Below are 20,614 nucleotides of genomic sequence, written 5' to 3'. Positions count from 1 at the left end.
CTCAGCCAATGAGGTTCTCTATAAGAGAATTCCACATGGTGACTGGTTTGAAATGTAGTGGTGAAGCAAGAGAACCACGAGAGGGAACCGAGAAATTTAAGTGGGACTTCCTAAAAGGGCGTACTCATACAGTAAAGGACGTGGAGAAGCAGCTCAGAAACACAAGAGAAGATGCTTCTGATGAGAGATTCTGCCTTGCAATGCTCCTCCTGATTGAGAGCATACTACTACAGAAGAGCCTTCTCGACGGTGGCACAACTTTTACTTTGGATTATGTGAAAATAGCGCAGGATATGGATGTCTTGATGACATACCCATGGGGGAGAACAGCTTATAATTTGCTGTTAAAATCACTTCAGAGAGCTGTCGACAAAAGCCTCGACAAAAACAATTATGATTTGCAAGGGTTCCCTATGGCATTTCTTATATGGATACTTGAGTCAGTACCTTTGCTACAGTATGCATTCAGTCAAGTTGTTCCTATTCTGAGCGTTCAACCGTCTACCCCAATATTTTGTGTGAGAAGTACCTTCAAATAGCTTCTCCACAGCTGATAGATGTTCTCCTAATTGAAATCAAAGATCATGTAAGTTTTTACATTATTTTTTTCTTGTTTCTGTTTTGCCTTATGATTCTCCATTTAAAAGCTAATTATTTTTATGGTTTCAGCTTAAGGTCACATGCATCCTACCTCCTATTTCTAATGATCCAGAAGCTGATGTTTGCATGGGAGACGAAGCTAATAAAGATCTGGATGACATGGCCGATTTATCCAAGAGAGGTTATAAGTTTAAAATTAGAGATTGGCGAAACATGTCAGTAGACCTATACGGTGCTAATGAAGAAATAAGAAGAGCATCTTTACTGTTTGGGAATGGAGGGATGAGTCAAGCTTCTACTTCGTATCAGGAGGAGTCTTTGGAATCAAAGATCAACAGAATCAGCGAGATGGTGGGAGATAATTTAAGGATCATGAACGATCGTTTGTGTTTGATTGAAAAAGACAGGAAACAGATTAAAGAACGTGTGACAAACCTAGAGAAACTACAAAGAGTTACTTCATATGAAACTCCAAACAATGAGGTAACTTTTTTTTTTTTTTTTAAAATTAATGTTTATCTAGTTCTTGATTCAGTTTTGAGTTGTCAAGTAATTTTGGAAGATGTTATACATATTTAGGCTTGCCTTCCTAATTTTTGTTGTACTTGCACAGACTGACACAACTCCATTTCATGAGACGGCTTCCAGACAAGGTGAAGCCAATGCAGATCAAGCAGATGAACAACTTAACAATGAGGCAAGTATAATTTTGAAAACTGTTGGTATTTATAAAATTATGAATTTGGTACGTGTTCATAATCCCATTCCTGACTCAGGATACACGAGAGCCTATGAATGAGATCACGAAAGAGACACCTGGTTCTCCAATAGCTCAACAGAATATTGAGACTCCAGTCTTACTTACTCCAATTCAGACGCAGCAGGTACCTTCTTTAAAAAATTGGACTTTTCAAGTAATTTTTGGAAGCCCTTGTACGTGTTCATTCAACCATTCCTGAATTCAGGAGACTCACGAGCTTATGAATGAGATCATTTCACCAAACATTTCCGACACACAGCCAAATACCCGAGCTCGCAGAAATCTTTTAACAGAGCAAAATAAGGTATTACTTTCATTAAAACCTTTAATAAATACTCAGCAACTATCAAAATGACTGGATATCCTTGAATCTAAACCATCACAGGATGTAGAAAGCAGAGTTCAAAATCCCTTTGAGATCGGAGCAAATGTGGAGATTTCATCACAAGATGACAATACTTGTCATAAATGGTATCCAGGAAATGTGTTGGCAACATATTTGGTTGATGGGGTTGAGATGGTGAAAGTTGAGTACTTCGTCCCGTCTCTGGACGAAAAGAAGAGGAAAAGGAGTGTTGAGACACGTGTATCAATTGACAGAATACGTCCTCAACCACCACCTGAGAGATCTGGAGCGAAGAAAAGTTATGAGCTAATGCAGGACGTGGAGGCGTTCGACAATGGTGCCTGGTGCGCTGGAAAAGTTAAAGTCATTTTGTTTGATGGCTCGTGTTTTGTCTCTTTGAACAATTCTAAAGAACAAATTTACTTCCACCATTCTGAGATGCGAAAACCAAGAAAATGGGTAGATGGTGTTTGGGAGATGACAAAAAAGGTAAAACAAATGCCTTGGATCACTTGAATTGAAAAAATGTCATTTGTTTAATATCTCGGTATTGATTTTCAGATGGAAGAAGAGCAGACGCAGAGTGTGAATCCAAGTGAAGGAGATGGTGATAAAAAGGTATGAAATATTTATACATCATACTAGGAATTAAGATATAAATGTATCTGAATTTTTGTCATTCAAAAAGGGGAAGGCGAAGGCTGTCGCTTGTAAGAAAAATGAAGCAGCTGGTCCATCAGAAGATGGTGTTGGGAAAATAGCAAAAGAGGTAATAAAATGAATAAGATCCACTTGAATTGAAGTTCAGGTCAATAGTTTGATATATCGGTTTTGTTTCACAGATGGAAGTAAAGCAGGGTAAGAGTGTGAAACCAAGTCAAGACGATCATGCAAAAAAGGTATAAAAAATATTTTTACTTCATATTAGGAAGGCATTCAAGTATAAAGATAAAAACGATCCTGAATTTTTGTCTTTATTTTTAATTAAAGGGGAAGCCACATGTTGGTAAGAAGAAGAAAGCAAATGCTCAGCCAGTAGATTTGCTTCCTTTTCTACAGCGAGAAGAGAAGAGGCCAATACGACCTAGAAACCCTCCTATACCTGTAACACCTGAGGTAATCCTTCCAATTGATCCATTTGTGACACCTGAATTTCCTCGGTTTTCAAGGCTTGCACACTGGATGGATCTACGGGGCATATATCGTGTGTAAGCAACTTTTTGTCCTCGCATAAATATTCCTAATTTATTTTGTAAAAGTTTCGATTGATACTAGTTAATTTATCAACTACAGACCGTTTTATATCAATGGAAAAGAAATTGAAAAAGAGTTCTTTCAAAAAATGGACGATGCAGAAAAAATCTCAACAAAGAGGTAATCAACACTCTGTTTCTGTCTTCTATTTGATTGTGTCATATGTTTAGGAAGAGGTTGAGTTGAGCTATGCTAGATGTCCATGTTATAGCAGTTCTATATGAAGTTTCTAACTATATTGTTACATTGGCAGCACATAAATGTTGCATTTGAAATGCTAAATTGTAAGAGGGTTGAGCAAGGTGCTTGGTTCCGCAACAACAATCTTCCAGCAGCATGCTTTGTACCAGTCAAATTCTTAGAAGTGGTTGGGTACGCTTATGAATCTGTCAGGAAGCCACATAAGAAAAAAAAAATTATTGGAGGGCTGTGTAGGCGAACTTGTGAAAGGTTTAATACATCCAAAGAAGGTATGGCTGGAAGATGTTGATGTTATATATGGTGTCATTGAAGATAAGTTGAGCTGTCACTATATTGGGGTGGAGATACAATTGATGGACAACACAATCACACTCTTCCATTGTGGTCTTCAAAAGCAAATATCAAACGTGCTCTTAATCAAATCCAAGAACTGGCAGGTAAAAAATATTAGCTAATTTAGAAAATAAAAGTTTGTCACTTGCTGCTTGTGATTGTGATGCATTTTTACATATTCATTTTGTTGTCTGTTGGTGATTGATTTATTGTATAATTTTGGGTATTTATGACAGTGTTGATTAGTGCCATAAAGATGGAACTTCTTGGTGAAGAGGTTAATTTCGAAGATATCAATCCATTTGAAGTTAAGTTTGCAGAAGGGCTTCCAAAGACAAAATTCCATACAACTGTGTATTTTTGTTGGAAAATGCTGGAATGCAGGTCACTGGGAATTGAAGAGCATGGCTAATATAAATGATGAAACTGCGATGGACTTACGAAGCAAGCTATGTTGTGAGATCTTCGACCAGTTTATGGATAAAGATTTCCAGGAAGGTCAAAGGAAGTGAAAATGTCATATTTGTTCTGTTTTCTACACTGTTTTTCTACTTTGATATTAATTATCCCTAACGTTTAAGTTTAAGTTTGTAATGAATTATCCCTAACGTTTTTTTCATTTAGATTGTTATTGAAAAATTTTTTAGGATGTATTGATGAATTGTCAAATGCTTATGGTACTTTTAGGATGGGTTTCCAGAAAAAGAGTGAGAAAGCAAAATGCACCAAAGCCTAGCATATTCCTTTAAAGTTACAAAAAAAATGAAAAAGAAAGTGATCCGATGTTGATTGAACTCGTGAACTCTCGAAAGATGAATCAAAGTGTGCAGCCGCTGTGCCAAGGGTGTTATACTTGCCAAAAGATATAATAAAACGATAATAACTTGTAACTTTTGAATATTAATTAAAACAGAAAAAAGTGAAATATACACAACGGGAATCGAACACGGCTTATTGTGTGATAAGGGTACACTAAGAGTAGAAGGGCTTGCCACTAGGCTATGGTGGATATTCGATATATCAGAGTAAATGTGAACTTATTTATTCACAGACGATAGATTTATATGATCTGGATATCATTTTAAGTATTCAGGATAGCTTTCAAAAACAAATTCCTTTAAAGTTACAAAAAAAAAATGAAAAGAATGTGATCTGATGTTGATTGAACTCGTGAACTCTCGATAGATTAATCCAAGTGTGCAGCCGTTGTACCAAGGGTCTTATACTTGCCAAAAGCTAATAAAACGAAAATAACGTTTGAATATTTAATTAAAACAAAAAAAAATGTGAGTATACACAACGGGGATCGAACACGACTTATTGTGTGATAAGGGTACACTAAGAGTAGAAGGGCTTGCCACTAGGCTACGTGGTTATTCGATAACAGAGTAAATGTGAACTCATTTATTCACAGACGATAGATTTATATAATCTGGATATCATTTTATGTATTCAGGATGGCTTTCCAAAAACAAATAAGCAAATCAGATAACCAAGTTATAAGAAACTAGGCCAAACCATTACAAAATAGTGAAAAACATTGAACAAGTTTTTTATTTAGGTTGTTAATTGAAGAAACAACACAAGAGAAACAAAATGCTTATTCATTAAAATAAAAACTGAAAATCAAACATAATGTGGTCCTTAAAAACATAAAAAGAGAAGACGATAACATGAAATTACTCATGATGGAGCCAACTTTCGCCAAGTTTATCCCAATCAGGGACTTTGACCTTCACATCAGCAAGCATTCCTTCCGCTTCCGAGTGCTCTTCTTTGAGTTTCTCCAACTCAGCAGTTAAATCAAATTTCCATCAGCTTTGATAATATCTTCAAGCAACTCGATTTGGACAGCAATTGAATTTGCTTTGCTGGATGCAAGATTCCAATCATTCTCAGATAGCCTGTATTCGTTGGACAAACGAAGAAGAGCCCTGTAATGTTCCACAGTTTCCTTCTTCCCCTTCTTGAAACCTTCGGCGGCATCACATCCGTAAACCTCCTCTATGGGACGCTTCATCATCTTCTTTGAATTCCATTGAAATGAAACCTGCAACAAAAATCGAAACTAAGATGTTACGATAAAATAGAAATAGAAAAAAGTTCATGAATTGAATGGAAAATGAGAAAAATCGAAAACTAACTTGTATTGCAAAAGGATATATCAGCGAAATGAAGTGAGTGAATAAAAGGTCTGATATCGTCCCTTATATTTATAGAACAAAAAGGAACTCTTCGATTATTGAAGTCAGTTAAAATAAACTCTTGATTATTGTGGAACTCTTCGATTATTGAAGTCAGTTACTGAAATAACCAATCATATAACACCCAATCTTGACGAAAAGAAAACTCTCGGTTACTGAGTTACATGATGTCGTTTGGAAGAGACTCTTCGATTCCTGAGATATATGTTTGAACAAAAAAAAAAAAATCACCCATTACTCGTAGGAGAGTCGAACCCGGGTCGATCAAATGTTCGGTATCATAGGTTCGTGTGTTTAGCCGCTAGGCTGAGGAAATCATCTGTTAGTTGCTTCCACATAATTGAATTTACCCATACAATTATAGTATAATACATTGGAAAGATCTTTGATAGTTCAGGATGGGTTCCGTTGCGACAAATGTGATTCCTGAGATATTGAACAAAAAAAAAAAATCACCATTACTCGTAGGAGAGTCGAACCGGGTCGATCAAATGTTTCGGTATCATAGGTTTCGTGGTTAGCCGCTAGGCTGAGGAGAATCATCTGTTAGTTGCTTCCACATAATGAATTTACCCATACAATTTATAGTATAAATACATTGGAAAGATCTTTGATAGTTCAGGGGCTTCCGATTGCGACAAATGTGATTCCTGAGATATATGTTTGAACAAAAAAAAAAAAAATCACCATACTCGTAGGGAGTCGAACCCGGGTCGATCAAATGTTTCGGTATCATAGGTTTCGTGGTTTAGCCGCTAGGCTGAGGAGAATCATCTGTTAGTTGCTCCACATAATTGAATTTACCCATACAATTTATAGATAAAACATTGTATATTGATAGTTCAGGATGGGCTTCGATTGCGACAAATTGATTCCTGAGATAATGTTTGAACAAAAAAAAAAATCACCCATTACTCGTAGGAGAGTCGAACCCGGGCGATCAAATGTTCGGTATCATAGGTTTCGGGTTTAGCGCTAGGCTGAGGAGAATCATCTGTTAGTTGCTTCCACATAATGAATTTACCCATACAATTATAGTATAAATACATTGGAAAGATCTTTGATAGTTCAGGATGGGCTTCCGATTGCGACAAATGTGATTCCTATATATGTTTGAACAAAAAAAAAAAAAATCACCCATTACTCGTAGGAGAGTCGAACCCGGGTCGATCAATGTTTCGGTATCATAGGTTTCGTGGTTTAGCCGCTAGGCTGAGGAGAATCATCTGTTAGTTGCTTCCACATAATTGAATTTACCCATACAATTTATAGTATAATACATTGGAAAGATCTTTGATAGTTCAGGATGGGCTTCCGATTGCGACAAATGTGATTCTGAGATATAGTTTGAACAAAAAAAAAAAAATCACCCATTACTCGTAGGAGAGTCGAACCCGGGTCGATCAAATGTTCGGTATCATAGGTTTCGTGGTTTAGCCGCTAGGCTGAGGAGAATCATCTGTTAGTTGCTTCCACATAATTGAATTTACATACAATTTATAGTATAATACATTGTATATTACAAAGTTGGATGTTACAAAAGTTGGATGGGATTCCAGAATAGTTGAATATTACTGTGTTTTTTCTAGCAAAGAAGTTTAAACTAAAAATTGAAATGAGATCAAAAGATAATGTTGTATATACAAAAGTTGTAAGAAATCATACTTATTCAGGATAGGGTTCCAAAAGAAAAAATGTATATGGTCTTGTGCATATCATGTAACCATCAAATAGCAAACATCCAAATAATAATCGATAAAAATGTAAAAATGTAGAACTTCATCCTATAGGCCTCTGGCATGTGATCTTGTTGTGCCCTCCTGTGCCACATCTGCTGCACTTGTGGGACTGAGATTTAGATCCAGGAACCCCAAACTCGCCAACGGATCTCTTTCTCTTTGTAGGAGGGCGTCCACTTTTCTTTTTGGTAGCTGGAGGTGGGCAAGACAGTTCATCAATATTCTCTGGATAGGTGGACGTTGACAACTCTCCACCAGGATGTATGCTTTCAGCATAAGCTTTAGCCCACGTTTCTGTCAAGTGAGAAGCATCAACAAAACGGTTTTCATCTCTCTTGATATGCTTAGCAGCAGCGATGGCATGGATGCAGGGGATCTTGTCAATGTCGAAAACATTACATGTGCAATGCCGCTTCTCCAAGTCAACAACAAACTTCATTGTTTCATTCTTCACCTCAAACTCGCTTCGATCAACTTGATACACATTCAACAACATTGCGGCCCCTAACCTAGATACCAATTTCTGAACAACTTTTGGAGTAACCAGGTGCTTATGTTTCGCAGCCGCTTCGCGTCGCTCAAAAAACCAAGTGGTCATCGTCAATCTGATAGTTTCAAGGAGAGAGATAATGGGCAACTCACGAGGCATCTTCAACATAGAATTGAGAGACTCTGCAATGTTGGTAGTCATGATATTATACCTGTTCGCAGGCGCATAGCTTCGTGCCCACTTCCTAAAATCAGACTCTTCCAGATACTTAGCCAATTCAGGACATTTATCCTTTATGTCCTTGAAGATTAACCAGAACTCGTGACACGTATAGGCATCAGCAGCGCTTTCCACCAGAGGTAGCAACCCAGTCTTCGCATATGTAGGAGTGATGTTGCGGAGCAGATGGATCCTGCAAATTCCATGGTGAGATAAGGGATATACATCCTCCAACGCTGAAGAAATGGAGTTAGCCCTGTCTGATACAAAAACAAGATCCGAAGCGTCCGGGATCTTCTGGCTCAAACCTCTAAAGAACCATTTCCAAGAGGCGCCGTTTTCTGCGTCAACCACTGCAAAGGCGAGAGGATATAGATGATAATTCCCATCTTGAGCACAAGCTGCCAATAAAGTCCCATTGAATTTTCCCTTCAGAAATGTACCATCTACTGCAATAACTCTCCTCATCAATGAAAATCCCCTTATCGATGGACCAAAAGCCACAAATGCATACTTGAACTTTCCTGCAGCATCAACATGTTGATAAGTCAAGGAACCAGGGTTTGTTTCTGTGATTTTATACAACCACCTAGACAAATTGTAATAGCTGTCTTCAGGAGTCCCTCTAACCAAAATCTGAGCTTCTTCTCTCACTCTCCAAGCTTGTTTGTAATTGATGTGAACACCATGCAGCATCCTGACCTGTTCAATGATCTGTTTCGGTTTGAGACCTTCCTTTTTTTCTCCATAATTGCTGGAAATCAAAGAACCCAACAACTTTGCAGATGCTTGTCTGTGGTTGGCTTTCCTGTGTGTTGTATCGCATGTATGCTCATGAACATACTTTTTAACAACGAAAAAATCTGAAACAGGTAGCTTGATAGCACGCATCCTCCACGTGCAATTTTCATCAACACAACTCAAAAGCACTCTTGACTTGTTAGAAGAGACAGTCTTGTACTCAAACTTCCACTCTAAAGCCCATTTCTTCATCCTCAACATCAACTCTCTCTTTGTCTTAAAATAGCTATTCACCTTAATATCGCCAGCTACTCTCGTGTTTGGTGAAAGTCCAATATGGACAGGGCTAAAATCCGGAAGAGCATTCAGAGGAACTGTAGAAACACCTTCATATAGAAAACTCTGCAAAAGTCAAGTAGTTCTGTAAGGCATAATACTTGATTATGAAGCATATCATGCAAACACAAACAGAAAAAGGGAATTAGGGACAATGTACCTGTTTTTCACTCTGCACAGTAGGAAGAATCACTGGATTGGCATTCAATGGAACAGTAGAAGCAAATGTATCAGAAGCTTGAATGTTACAGCTAGCTGAATCAGTACTAAAATCCGGAAGAGCATTCAGAGGAACTGTAGAAACACCTTCATATAGAAGACTCTGCAAAAGTCAAGTAGTTTGTAAGGCATAGTACTTGATTATGAAGCATATCATGCAAACACAAACAGAAAAAGGGAATTAAGGACAATGTACCTGTTTTTCACTCTGCACAGTAGAAAGAATCGCTGGATTGGCATTCAATGGAACAGTAGAAGCAAATGTATCAGAAGCTTGAGTGTTACAGCTAACTGGATCAGTACTAACCTGCATAAGTCAAGTAGTTCTGTAAGGCATAATACTTGGTTATGAAGCATATCCTGAAAAGTCTAAGAAAAAATCATACAAACCTTAACACACAAACGACAGGTTCCATCAAATGCTCTAGTCTTGGAAATGAAAGTTCTGAGCTGACGAGTATTACCTATCGAGAGTGGGGGGAAACTTTCAATAATACATTTCATATCCAATGAAAAACCATAACTCAAACTGATTTCTTCCTCTTTAACACTAAAATCTTCAGAGACAATCTTCATCAAATCTTCATACAGTAGATCTTCTTCTATGGAAATGATTGATGCATTCCTCTTCAAATCAACAAGAAACTCCCACTGGAGAGATTCTTTTGAGATCCATTGTCCACAGATGCACAAAACTTCCATTGTTCTACAAAATCAACTTCAAATCATCAACAAATGAATAATATATAACAAAACCTAGATAATGTATAACAAAATGAAATGATTCAAACCTTAATCAAATCAGACACACGAGAGAGAGAATGAGATGAATAGACGTAGAAACGACAGATCAATTGAGAAACGACGACGACGATAAATAAACGGAGAGACGACGACGACGGATCAACGGAGAGGCGAAGACGACGACGGGAGAGACGACGACGACGACGACGACGACGACGACGACGACAAGGACGGGAGACGACGACGGAGAGACGACGACGACGACGACGGAGAGACGAGAAGAAGAAGCGATGAAACGAGGACGGCGACAAATTGATTTCAAATTTGTTTTTTAAATTAGTTAAAGAAGGGGGCATAAGGGTAAATTGCCCCTTTAATGAAACCTATTTTGTGAATTCTGATCCTGAGTGCTAGTTTGGGGAGGAAAACTTCATTTAGTGTTCTTTGTGTCATTTTCTCATTTATTTCATTATCGTATAATAACTTGTGTATACATTGTATAATTTAATGATTGTCATTGTCTATTTGCTTTATATATTTTATTAGCATTATTTATTTATTACGTTATAATATTACAGATGTGGGTCTGACAAGCATTGATAAAGGACATAGAGCAAACGAAGTATTGGTCAGATAGAGCCGTATTATTTTTACAGTAAAAAATTAGATTTGTGTATGTAACTTTAACTTTTGTAGCTGCCAATGTTAAACAAAGAATGCTAGTCTAGATTTTTTATTCAGTTTGTAAGAATTAATATAAAAATAGAGTGAAAATATTCTCTTGAATCTTTGTAGGTTCGGATTTGGAATCTATTTAAATTACGTAAACAAATTCAAAAATCACAATATAGTTTAAATTTAAAAGTATAATATATAATATATATAACATATAAATATGAATATTTTATGCTAAATATTTAAAATTAACATGAAAATAGTTTTCTTAAGGTATTTGGATGGAGAACTAGTAAGTATTTAAGATATTTTTGGGTTACTTTGAATATTCTCTTCTAGTTATTTTTTAAGTATTTTGGATAATTCCAAATATTTTGAATGTTTGGTAAATTTTTATATTAGATTTTAAAATAACTGGATTATTTAAATATATAATTGTGATTCTGATATTTTTGGGTATCTAAAATATTTCTATTCATGTCAGATTTAAATCTAATTTCCCAGATACCAAAATTTTGGATCTGTTTTGATATTCTACTGGTTCTGATTCAAGTTCGGTATATAAATTTTAGGTTGCATTTGGTTAAGTTTCTCGAGTTCGGGTATTTGTCCAGTCCAAAAATAGAATATGATATGATACCAAACTACCGAATCAACCGATGGCGACCACTATCCAGTGCCAAATAAATAAAGCAACCACTACCAACTTTTCGGGATATTATTAACCAATATACAATGATGAGACATCCTTTTTTGGAACTGGCAGCCTTTTAAAATCGAACACTTTCTTTTGTAAGATTGATGTAAAAACTTATCCGTATATTTTGTAACATATACGTATAAACAAATTAAAAAATCTCAATATTGTTTAAATCTAAAAATATAATATATAACATATAAATCTGAATATTATATGCTAAATATTTTAAATTAACATGAAAATAGTTTTCTTCAAGTATTTGGATGGAGAACTAGTAAGTATTTAAGGTATTTTGGATTACTTTGAGTATTCACTTCTAGTTATTTATCAAGTATTTTGGACAATTCCAAATATTTTGAATATTTTGTATATTTTATATTAGATTTAAAAATAATTAGTAAATTTAAATATAGAATTGTGATTCAGGTCATATTTAAATCTAATTTTTTCAGATACTAAAATTTTGGATCTGTTTTGATATTTTACTGATTCTGATTCAAGTTCGGTATAACTTTTAGGTTGCATTTGGTTAAGTTTTTCGAGTTCAGGTATTTGTCCAGTTCAAAAATAGACTATATGATATGATACCAAACTACCGAATCAAATGGCGACCACTATTCAGTGCCAAATAAATAAGACCACTACCACTTTCCCGGATATTATTAACCACTATATAATGATGAGACATCCAAAAAAACTGGCAGCGTTTTAAAATCAAACACTTTCTTTTGTAAGATTGATGTAATAACGTATCCGTATATTTTGTAAACATATACGTATAAACTCAAAATAAATTTGACAGGCTTCCCCCCCCCCCCCCCAAAATATATCTTTAACAACTGATGAACTTAATTAGTTCTTTTTTTTCTTTGTAAGACTCTTTGAAATAAGAGAGCCTTAAAAACGTTAATATATTTAAAACGCGATATGACTAGTTATATCTGATATGTAAATTGTGGAAAATGATGACAGTGGGTCTTACATGATTGGGGAGACAAAGATTGCATAAGAATATTGAAGAATTGCAAAGAGGCTGTCCCACCAAATATCGGGAAAGTGTTGATAGTGGAATCCGTAATCAGAGACCAGAAAAAGACCATGATAGTGGAAGACAGAGATGAGAAATTAGAGCAGGTGAGATTGATGCTCGATATGGGGATGATGGCTCACACAAGCACAGGCAAAGAACGAACTTTGAAAGAGTGGGACTTTGTTCTTAACGAAGCTGGTTTTGCTCGATATGAAGTTAGGGATATTGATGATGTTCAGTGTGTTATCATCGCGTATCGGTAATAAAAGGAAGATATGAAAGGGTTGAAGCCAAACCGAGGAAGAGAGTAAACTGAATCTATTTGCGATTATATTGTTAAGTGGTACAAGTGAGAAGTTATAGCTAAGTGTGAAAACCCATGTTCCAGAATAATCAAGGCTTGTATCATTACCTGCCGTGTTGTGTTTGTTCTTTGTATTTTCACATGCTTTTGTATTTTTTACATATTGTTTGTGTTCTAATAAACCACAACCTTGTTTTATCAAACATCATTTCGAAACTGTAAAAACGAAAAATGGCTTTGTGTTTACGTTTTGCATTCATAAAGACATGTAAGGATGACTGAATCCTAGTTGAGGAAGAGCTAACCCAATACTATTCCCGTTGATAAATTTAATTTAAAACATTTGTGATTAGGCATTCCCCTGCTATTAAGCAAATAAATCACTTGCTTTAAACCACAAAGATAAATAATAAGTTCTACGTTCAGATTATATAGAATGTTAGTTTGGTAAAATGGTTAACTAGTTAAAATTTAAATTAGCAGACCCTTGTTCGATTCTTTTCTTTTCTGTCCAACATACTTTCTATTTAAGTATATTCAATGATATTAAGCACTTTTGTATTGTTTATCATATTAGTATATCTATATAAAGAACCCGTAATTTAATTGTGCTTTTTGGCCACTCCAACCTATGAGACGGCACTGTGTGTTATCATTGTTTTAGTAGTACACATGAGAAAGTCTAAATGGAAATGTGAATGATAGAGATGTGCTTGTATCATTGGGTTCATTTTACATATGCTAAGCAAGTACTATTTATTCATCTCCACGGATCCGTACACGGAATACGTTTCAGCAGAGATGTGAGACTCGCAATTGCTTCATTCGGTAATATCATATTATGTAAAACGTTGTCTTTTGTATCACGCAAGAATTTTAACGTTACGGTTTACAATATAATAGGTGGAAAAACAATAAAAACAACTTCTACACTTTATGTCTGAATATGGCAAAGTACCACTTGCTACCTTACAATGCTTCATGATCTTCAGCTGTCTCGCGGTGGTCATGATGAGTCAGTTTATGAGTGTAAATTTTGTTATTGAACTCTTGTTGATCGGTGGTGTTATGACCATAGCATACTCCACAGCAATCTGGAGTTTACCTCTAGCTAGCTAGTATCTCACAAAGAAATCAAAACAATGTTTCTTACACTACAAATGATCCAAGTTTGTGGATGGATGATATATCATGAAATGGGTATGTGATCTCTTCCTATTATTTAAGCCACGAACGGGCCAGTAGCGATACAAGCAATTTCGAAATCTGACGAAGCCGACTAAAAACTAATATTTTATTTTTTGATATATTATTTGTCATAATATTTTGTTTGTAAATTTCTACTTTTAAGATGAAACATCATTCCATATGAATAGTACATTTGTATCATCATTTATTTGCTCCACTGAACTTCAAATTGAGAACTCCATCTCCTTGGAGAGAAAGCCTCCACACTCAAAAATAATTTTATCATCGTATTTCTTGATTAAAATAACTAGAACCTAGAAAAAAACAGATCAAAGCTTCTGAAACATATCCCTATATTTATTTTAGAAAAGAAACCTAAAGCAAGCGTTGAGAAAATAGATCAAAAGCTTCTAAAATATATCCATATATTTTTCTAGAAAGAAACCTAAAGCAAACGTTGATTCTCTATCCCATCTACCACAAACCTCACAAAGCCCACCCCTTCTCCTTCCTTCTTAGCTACAAATTGACCACTGAAGAACTCTCCACTCTCCACCAATTTGGTGTTGCTAATCTCCTCAACAAAGCCTTCTTGCCACTTCAACTTGACCATGCTCCTCACTCCAGCAATTACAAACTCTTTTCCTTCAAAAATACACATACTACCCAGAGACCAAAATGAACTAGTAGCTCTAGGATCATGGATTCTTTCAGCATGACCATACCATAACGTCTTTGGTGGCTCATTCTCTTCTCTCAACGGATTGCAATGAATCCATTTTACCCTCCACCATATGTGCCTTGTGTTGAGTGATAACTCCTGTAAGTGGATCATCATATACATGAACAATCACTTCTTTCCCCACGTAGCGGCACTGTTCACAGATATCTCTTAAACTATTATTTTCATATAAACTTTTCTTATCAGTTTGTCCTATATTTGTATTTTTGATATATATAGTCACAATAACTGGTGATATATATATGTTATTTTCTGGTTAATAACATCATTGTATTTCATATGCATAGAAAATATTTACGTAAAAGCTTTTCGATCAAAAATTTTATCTTTAAATAATGCAAGAATTGATATTATATTAGAGTCTCTTTATAGTTAGAGAATTATAATACAATCTTTTTGACTAAAAACATCTTAGTTTAAAGAGATATAAAGAGTTCAGAAGACAATATAGAGAACATGGCAAATGATGTCAAACACAAATGGGTTGTCACTAGTTTTCTTAATTTTTCTTATTATATTCTTCTTTTTTGTTATTCTCTTCATGTTTATGTTGCTAATTGATCATGTACCGGAACATCAAATTTATTCGTATCACACAGTCGAAATCCAAATTCATATCATCACCACAAAAAAATAAAAAAAAAATAGAGAAAATCAATTGAAGCGTCTAAAATATATTGATTCTATTAATTCATATCCCTAAAACTTTTCAGAAACAAAACCTAAAGCAAAAAGATAAATTGTTTCTGATTTCATACCTCTATGGTGATAATTGCTTCTCTACCAAAACATCAAATCAAACCACAATTTCTATCAAATTATTGCAACACAAACTTCATATCATATAACTTTTTTAATCATTTCTGATTTCATATCAACACAAACTCCATACATTTAATAAAAATAAAGTAATACACACATTAGGTTACTAGGTTGGTTTAAAACCAAACCGAAAAATTAACTTAAGCCGATTGGGTTGTAGAATAATTTGGTTTGTATTGGTTTAAATTTGATTGCTACGTTCGTTTTAATGAGCTTAATTTGTTTTAAAATGTAAAGATATGGACTTTAAAACCAAAACCATTGTGGGCTTTAATGTAATAGCCCACAAAACAGTACCATTTAAAAAGAGGGGTGAAAAAACCAAATCCTCTAAAAACCATAGCCTACTAGTAGATGAAGAACTATACAGCTCCTCCTCCTCCTCCATCGTTTTCGTCGCTTCCATATGAAATCATCGCGAATTGCTTAGCCCGCGTCTCGAAATCCCAATACAGTTCCATAAGCTCAGTCTCCAAGAGCTTCCACTCTCTCCTCTCTTCTCCGGAGATATACGCAGCTCGATCTCAAATCGGAGCCACAGACCCTCGCCTCTATTTATGTTATGAAAGCTTAAGGACGGCGACCCGTTGTTACAGCTGGTACAATCTCATGAGTCTCGATGATGATGATGAGATGATCAAAAAAGGAGACGCGTTTATCAGCATAGACGGGGCTGAAATTGAAATGAAGACTGAGTTGAGGTTAGTACCTGTTAAAGACTCTTCCTTTCATTTACGTGCTCGATCTAAAGAAGCAAATTTAGCTGTTGGTTCCGAGATATACCAAATCGGCGGAATCAACAAGAAGGGCAAGCGATCTCGATCCGTCTGTGTGCTCGATTGCCTGAGTCACACGCAACGTCGTGCTCCTAGGATGAGGGTTGCAAGAGAATGCGCGAAAGCTTGTCTTTTAGACGGGAGTATATATGTAATGGGAGGAACCAGAAAGTGTGAGAGTTGGGGTGAAGTTTTCGACTTAAAGTCTCAGACTTGGAAGAAAGAGCTACTTCCTAGCCCTACTGGTGGTGATGTATTTGATTGTAAATTCGAACTCCTTGTCCTTGGGGCAAAGATATACGTTATCACCGAGCATAACAAGTATGCTTATGATCCTAAACAAGGAAGATGGTTGCTGCTGCTAGAGATGGGTTTTGCGGGTCTAGAATGGATACTAGAAACATGTGGGGTTTGGTGCGTTCTAGATAATCTAGTGTTTAAGGAGTTCAGCGATGATTTGTTCTGGTATGATGTGAGCTGTGGAAAGTGGGTAATTGTTGAGGGTTTGGAAGATCTGTGCAATACCAAGGTTTGTTGTTGTTACCGTATGATTCAATTAGTTAACTATGGTGGGAAACTGGTGATTGTATGGCTAGTGACACCTCAACCTGTATTCAGGAGGAATAAGCCGCCTGTTATTCGAGAAGAGAAAACTTGCTTTGCCGTGATTAGGTTGGAGAAGCGTCTGACTCCATCTGGACTTGCTATTTCGGGAGAGATTGAACGGTTGAGCTTCTCTCTTGTTCACGGCTCATATAATCCCTTGACATGTTTATCCGTCTCTCTTTGATTATCCTCTCTTACTTTAAGTTTGGAATTGAGTGAAATTTTTTTTCACTTTGTTTTGTAATCTTTTTAATTTATGTTAGTTGTTTTTTTACTTCATTTTTGTGCTTGATTTATATGCTAATTAGTTCAAACACGTGTGTCCAAACCTGAGCTACTACGCTCTTATGGAGGTCGCAAGGCCAAGATATTGTTGATGATTGACTGACTCTGACGACAATGTCAACCATTACCAAGGATAACCAGTCAAGTGAAAGATTACACAACATATATACAGAAGCTTCAATACAATTCGGACAAATTTGAAAGCAAAGATGAGTTTTAGATCGAAACCTATTGGCAGCTCGTGAGTTTCAACTTTCAACCGAATTTTGCTTGTGATCATCCTTTTTACATAATTAAAAGTGAGAAAAACAATAGGTTTAGAGCTCGGATTGTTTGATATCACAAAATTAACTGGATGTAGGGAGAACAAGGGGAGAAAACAGTAAAAACTAATACTAAATGAAAAAAAGGAAAGAGATAACAAACACATTTTATGATTAATACTAGGGCTGGGCAAATAAACCGAACCCGAAAATCCGAACCGAACCCGATCCGATAAAAATGAATCCGAACCGATCCAAACCCGACATAAATACCGAATGGATCCTGTTTTTTGGTATATTGGGTTATAAGTATTATCCGAACCGAACCCGGACCTAAATGGATATCCGATAGAACCCGAAACATTTATAATAACAAAAAGAACTTCTACCAAATATAATCTTAATTCTTAATATGTATCTAAAATACTGTAAGATATTATTGAACTTCTAAAATAATTATCTATTACATGAAGGTTGATGGTAGAATGTAGCGGTTGAAGCCTAAAGTTTTTTTTATTTTGGTTTTGTTTTCATTGAATAGTGTTTCTCATTTCATGAGAACTTAGTTTTTGTTTTATGATTTCATTTATCTAGTTTTCTTTCTATCATTAACTATGTTTATCTTTTGCTTGATTTTGAATGATCACGTTTGATGTTTTTATTTATTTTTGAATCGATTTTACTTATGTTTTGGCTATTAAAATATGTACAAATCATGTATTTTAAATCCGAAGAACCGATTTTATTTATATTTTAGTTACAAAATAGGTACAAATCATGTATTTTTAAACCGAAGAACCGATTGAGACCCGAACCCGAAAGTACAATGGGTTATACCGGTTCTTTGAAGATTTACTAACCCCGACCCGAATCCGATATAAACCGAACCGGTCCCGAACCGAACTTTTATATAACCCGAATGGGGTTGATTTTGATAAACCCGAAAAACCAAAACCCGAATGGATAAAACCGGAATCCGATTGGGATCCCGAATGCCCACGCCTAATTAATACATTCCATCCACCAACTTATAGTTTCCTCTCACAAACAAACAAATAATCATACATAATAGAAGCACATAAATCTTAAGTTGTTTCTTCACATTTAAGCCTTCATCAATCACTAAGTGGGGGAAATTCAAACATCTTCATCAGTTGGTTGCATTGCTTCGGAAGGAGGCCAAAGCTTTAACAGCTGCAGCTCTCAAAATGTATTGATGGTAAGCTGCTGCTGCTAGTGCTCCCACGAATGGACCGACCCAGAAGATCCACTGCCAAACAATTGATTGACAAACAATTATTTAGTCAACATTAGAGAAATGAATCATTAATTATCCTAAAACAAGATTATGTATGGCAACTAAAGACTTACATGGTCATCCCAAGCCTTCTCGTTGTTGTAGATAACAGCAGCACCAAAGCTTCTGGCTGGGTTAATTCCAGTTCCAGTAATGGGGATAGTAGCCAAATGTACCATGAACACAGCGAATCCAATTGGAAGTGGAGCCAAGACCTAATCAGAATAAACAAACTTTATCAAAATCTAGACATACCCATTAATTTGAGCCTGAAACTAAACAAGATTCAACTCAAACACACAAAGATTCAAACTTTATCAGAACCTAAACAGAGACTAAACAAAATTTTATCTATCAACCCCAAAGATACAAACTTTACTAAGAATGTACACAAACCCATTTGAGATTAAACAAAAACTTTATCATAAAACCAAAAAGATTCAAACTTTATTAAGAATCTACACACCCATTGCATTTGAGATTAAACAAAAAGTTTATCATAAAACCAAAAAGATTGTTTATCATAAAACCAAAAAGATTCAAACTTTATTAAGAATCTACACAGACCCATTTCAGATTATCACAAGATTTACACAAACTCCTATAGAGATTCAAGCATTGTCAGAATCTACACAAACCCATTTGAGATTAAAAGAACACTTACAGGGATGTGAGAGTCACGAGCGCTCCTCTTTGGGTCAGTTGCAGAGAACACGGTGTAAACAAGGACAAAAGTCCCAATAATCTCAACTCCGAGAGCAGTTCCGTTGCTGTAACCATCAGCTACAGTGTTAGCTCCGCCTCCGAGAGTGTTGTAAGGAGTTTTCATAAAAGCTTTCACGAAACCCACACCACAAACGGCTCCAAGACACTGAGCTATCATGTAACCAACAGCTCTCACCAAAGAGACCTTACGCGCCAAGAACAGACCGAAAGTCACAGCTGGGTTAATGTGACCACCTGCAAAACAAACCAAACAAGAGATTAGCAACAGAACGTAACGAACTAATCACATGTTAAAGAAAAGTTTTTAAAACTTAATTACCAGAGATACCGGCGGTGCAGTAAACGAGGACGAAGATCATACCACCGAACGCCCAAGCGATCCCGAGCAAACCAACGCCGTCGCAAGGACCGGTTTGTTTCTTGTGGCCAATGACGGTGGCTACGGTGACGTAGAGGAAGAGGAGCGTGGCGACGAACTCGGCGATGAGAGCTCTGTAGAAAGACCACTTCCCGAGCTCTGCCATGTCGAGAAGCGGAGCTGGTGGAGGGTCAACGTAGTCTTTGCCATGGTGGTGGGTTTGTCCCTCTTCGCTCACTTCTTTAGACATAGTTTAACCTTTGTTTCTCTTTCTCTCTCTCTCGAGTTTGGTCGAATTGAGTGGTCTTGTGTAATAACGACAGTGTCTCTTTTTAAAAGGAAATGAGACAGATAAGCCAAGGGTGTTTCCGGTATTGAGTGATTATCTAAACAGCTCTACTTAAATAAACATTATTGGCACGGTTTAGGGGTGTTCAATCCGGATATCGGTTCGGTTTCGGTTCGGTTTTTTTCGGTTTTCGGTATTTCGGTTAGTAAAATATAACTACCATTCTAAATCCATATTTACTTCAGTTCGGTTCGGTTTATATACCGTCGGTTTTCGGTTTATTCGGTTTTATACTAAAAAACATAATTATTTTGTTTGAGATCATATTATATGAATTTTAGAGTCATATTGTCAACATAGACATTTA

General features: G+C 36.0%; 5 protein-coding genes across 6 annotated transcripts in view; 3 read left to right on the top strand and 2 right to left on the bottom strand.

Annotated features, from left to right (window-relative positions):
• The window catches only part of LOC106350458 (acetylserotonin O-methyltransferase), a 37,474-nt gene extending 24,376 nt beyond the window's left edge, over positions 1 to 13,098 (top strand). The window contains exon 2 of the mRNA XM_022717086.2: positions 12,534 to 13,098. Coding sequence (XP_022572807.2) covers positions 12,534 to 12,854 — 321 coding nt within the window. The 3' untranslated portion in view covers positions 12,855 to 13,098. The remainder of the gene's footprint in view (positions 1 to 12,533) is intronic.
• On the top strand, positions 1,467 to 2,454 carry LOC125589889 (DUF724 domain-containing protein 2-like). Its single transcript, XM_048762547.1, has 3 exons — positions 1,467 to 1,664; positions 1,746 to 2,195; positions 2,268 to 2,454. The coding sequence occupies exons 1-3, from the start codon at positions 1,581 to 1,583 to the stop codon at positions 2,328 to 2,330; spliced, it is 597 nt and encodes a 198-aa protein (XP_048618504.1). The 5' UTR covers positions 1,467 to 1,580; the 3' UTR covers positions 2,331 to 2,454.
• Positions 9,600 to 10,346, bottom strand: LOC125589891. Its single transcript, XM_048762549.1, has 2 exons — positions 9,833 to 10,346; positions 9,600 to 9,749 (listed from the first exon to the last, which is right to left on the bottom strand). The coding sequence occupies exons 1-2, from the start codon at positions 10,142 to 10,144 to the stop codon at positions 9,624 to 9,626; spliced, it is 438 nt and encodes a 145-aa protein (XP_048618506.1). The 5' UTR covers positions 10,145 to 10,346; the 3' UTR covers positions 9,600 to 9,623.
• Positions 13,099 to 15,482: 2,384 nt separating the features above from the next.
• Positions 15,483 to 17,308, top strand: LOC106428732 (putative F-box/kelch-repeat protein At4g35120). Its single transcript, XM_013869492.3, has 2 exons — positions 15,483 to 16,952; positions 17,042 to 17,308. The coding sequence occupies exons 1-2, from the start codon at positions 16,002 to 16,004 to the stop codon at positions 17,048 to 17,050; spliced, it is 960 nt and encodes a 319-aa protein (XP_013724946.1). The 5' UTR covers positions 15,483 to 16,001; the 3' UTR covers positions 17,051 to 17,308.
• A 420-nt stretch (positions 17,309 to 17,728) lies between these two features.
• LOC106428734 (aquaporin PIP2-7) lies at positions 17,729 to 20,278 on the bottom strand. 2 transcript variants are annotated; one of them, XR_007326075.1, is made up of 5 exons: positions 19,920 to 20,278; positions 19,539 to 19,834; positions 18,949 to 19,089; positions 18,591 to 18,847; positions 17,729 to 17,757 (listed from the first exon to the last, which is right to left on the bottom strand). XR_007326075.1 is itself a non-coding variant. In XM_013869493.3 (4 exons), exons 1-4 carry the CDS (start codon positions 20,206 to 20,208, stop codon positions 18,728 to 18,730), a joined length of 846 nt encoding a protein of 281 aa, XP_013724947.2. In that variant the 5' UTR covers positions 20,209 to 20,278; the 3' UTR covers positions 18,523 to 18,727. The 2 variants fall into 2 exon arrangements, 1 of the variants encoding a protein (XP_013724947.2); XM_013869493.3 differs by lacking the exon at positions 17,729 to 17,757 and having other exon boundaries at positions 18,523 to 18,847.
• Between the last annotated feature and the right edge of the window lie 336 nt (positions 20,279 to 20,614).

The sequence above is a fragment of the Brassica napus genome, chromosome A3 (assembly GCF_020379485.1).
Source record: "Brassica napus cultivar Da-Ae chromosome A3, Da-Ae, whole genome shotgun sequence".
In the NCBI taxonomy this organism is placed as follows: Eukaryota; Viridiplantae; Streptophyta; class Magnoliopsida; order Brassicales; family Brassicaceae; genus Brassica; species Brassica napus.
Note: the sequence above shows the minus strand (reverse complement) of the source record. Positions and strands in the feature narration are given on the sequence as shown.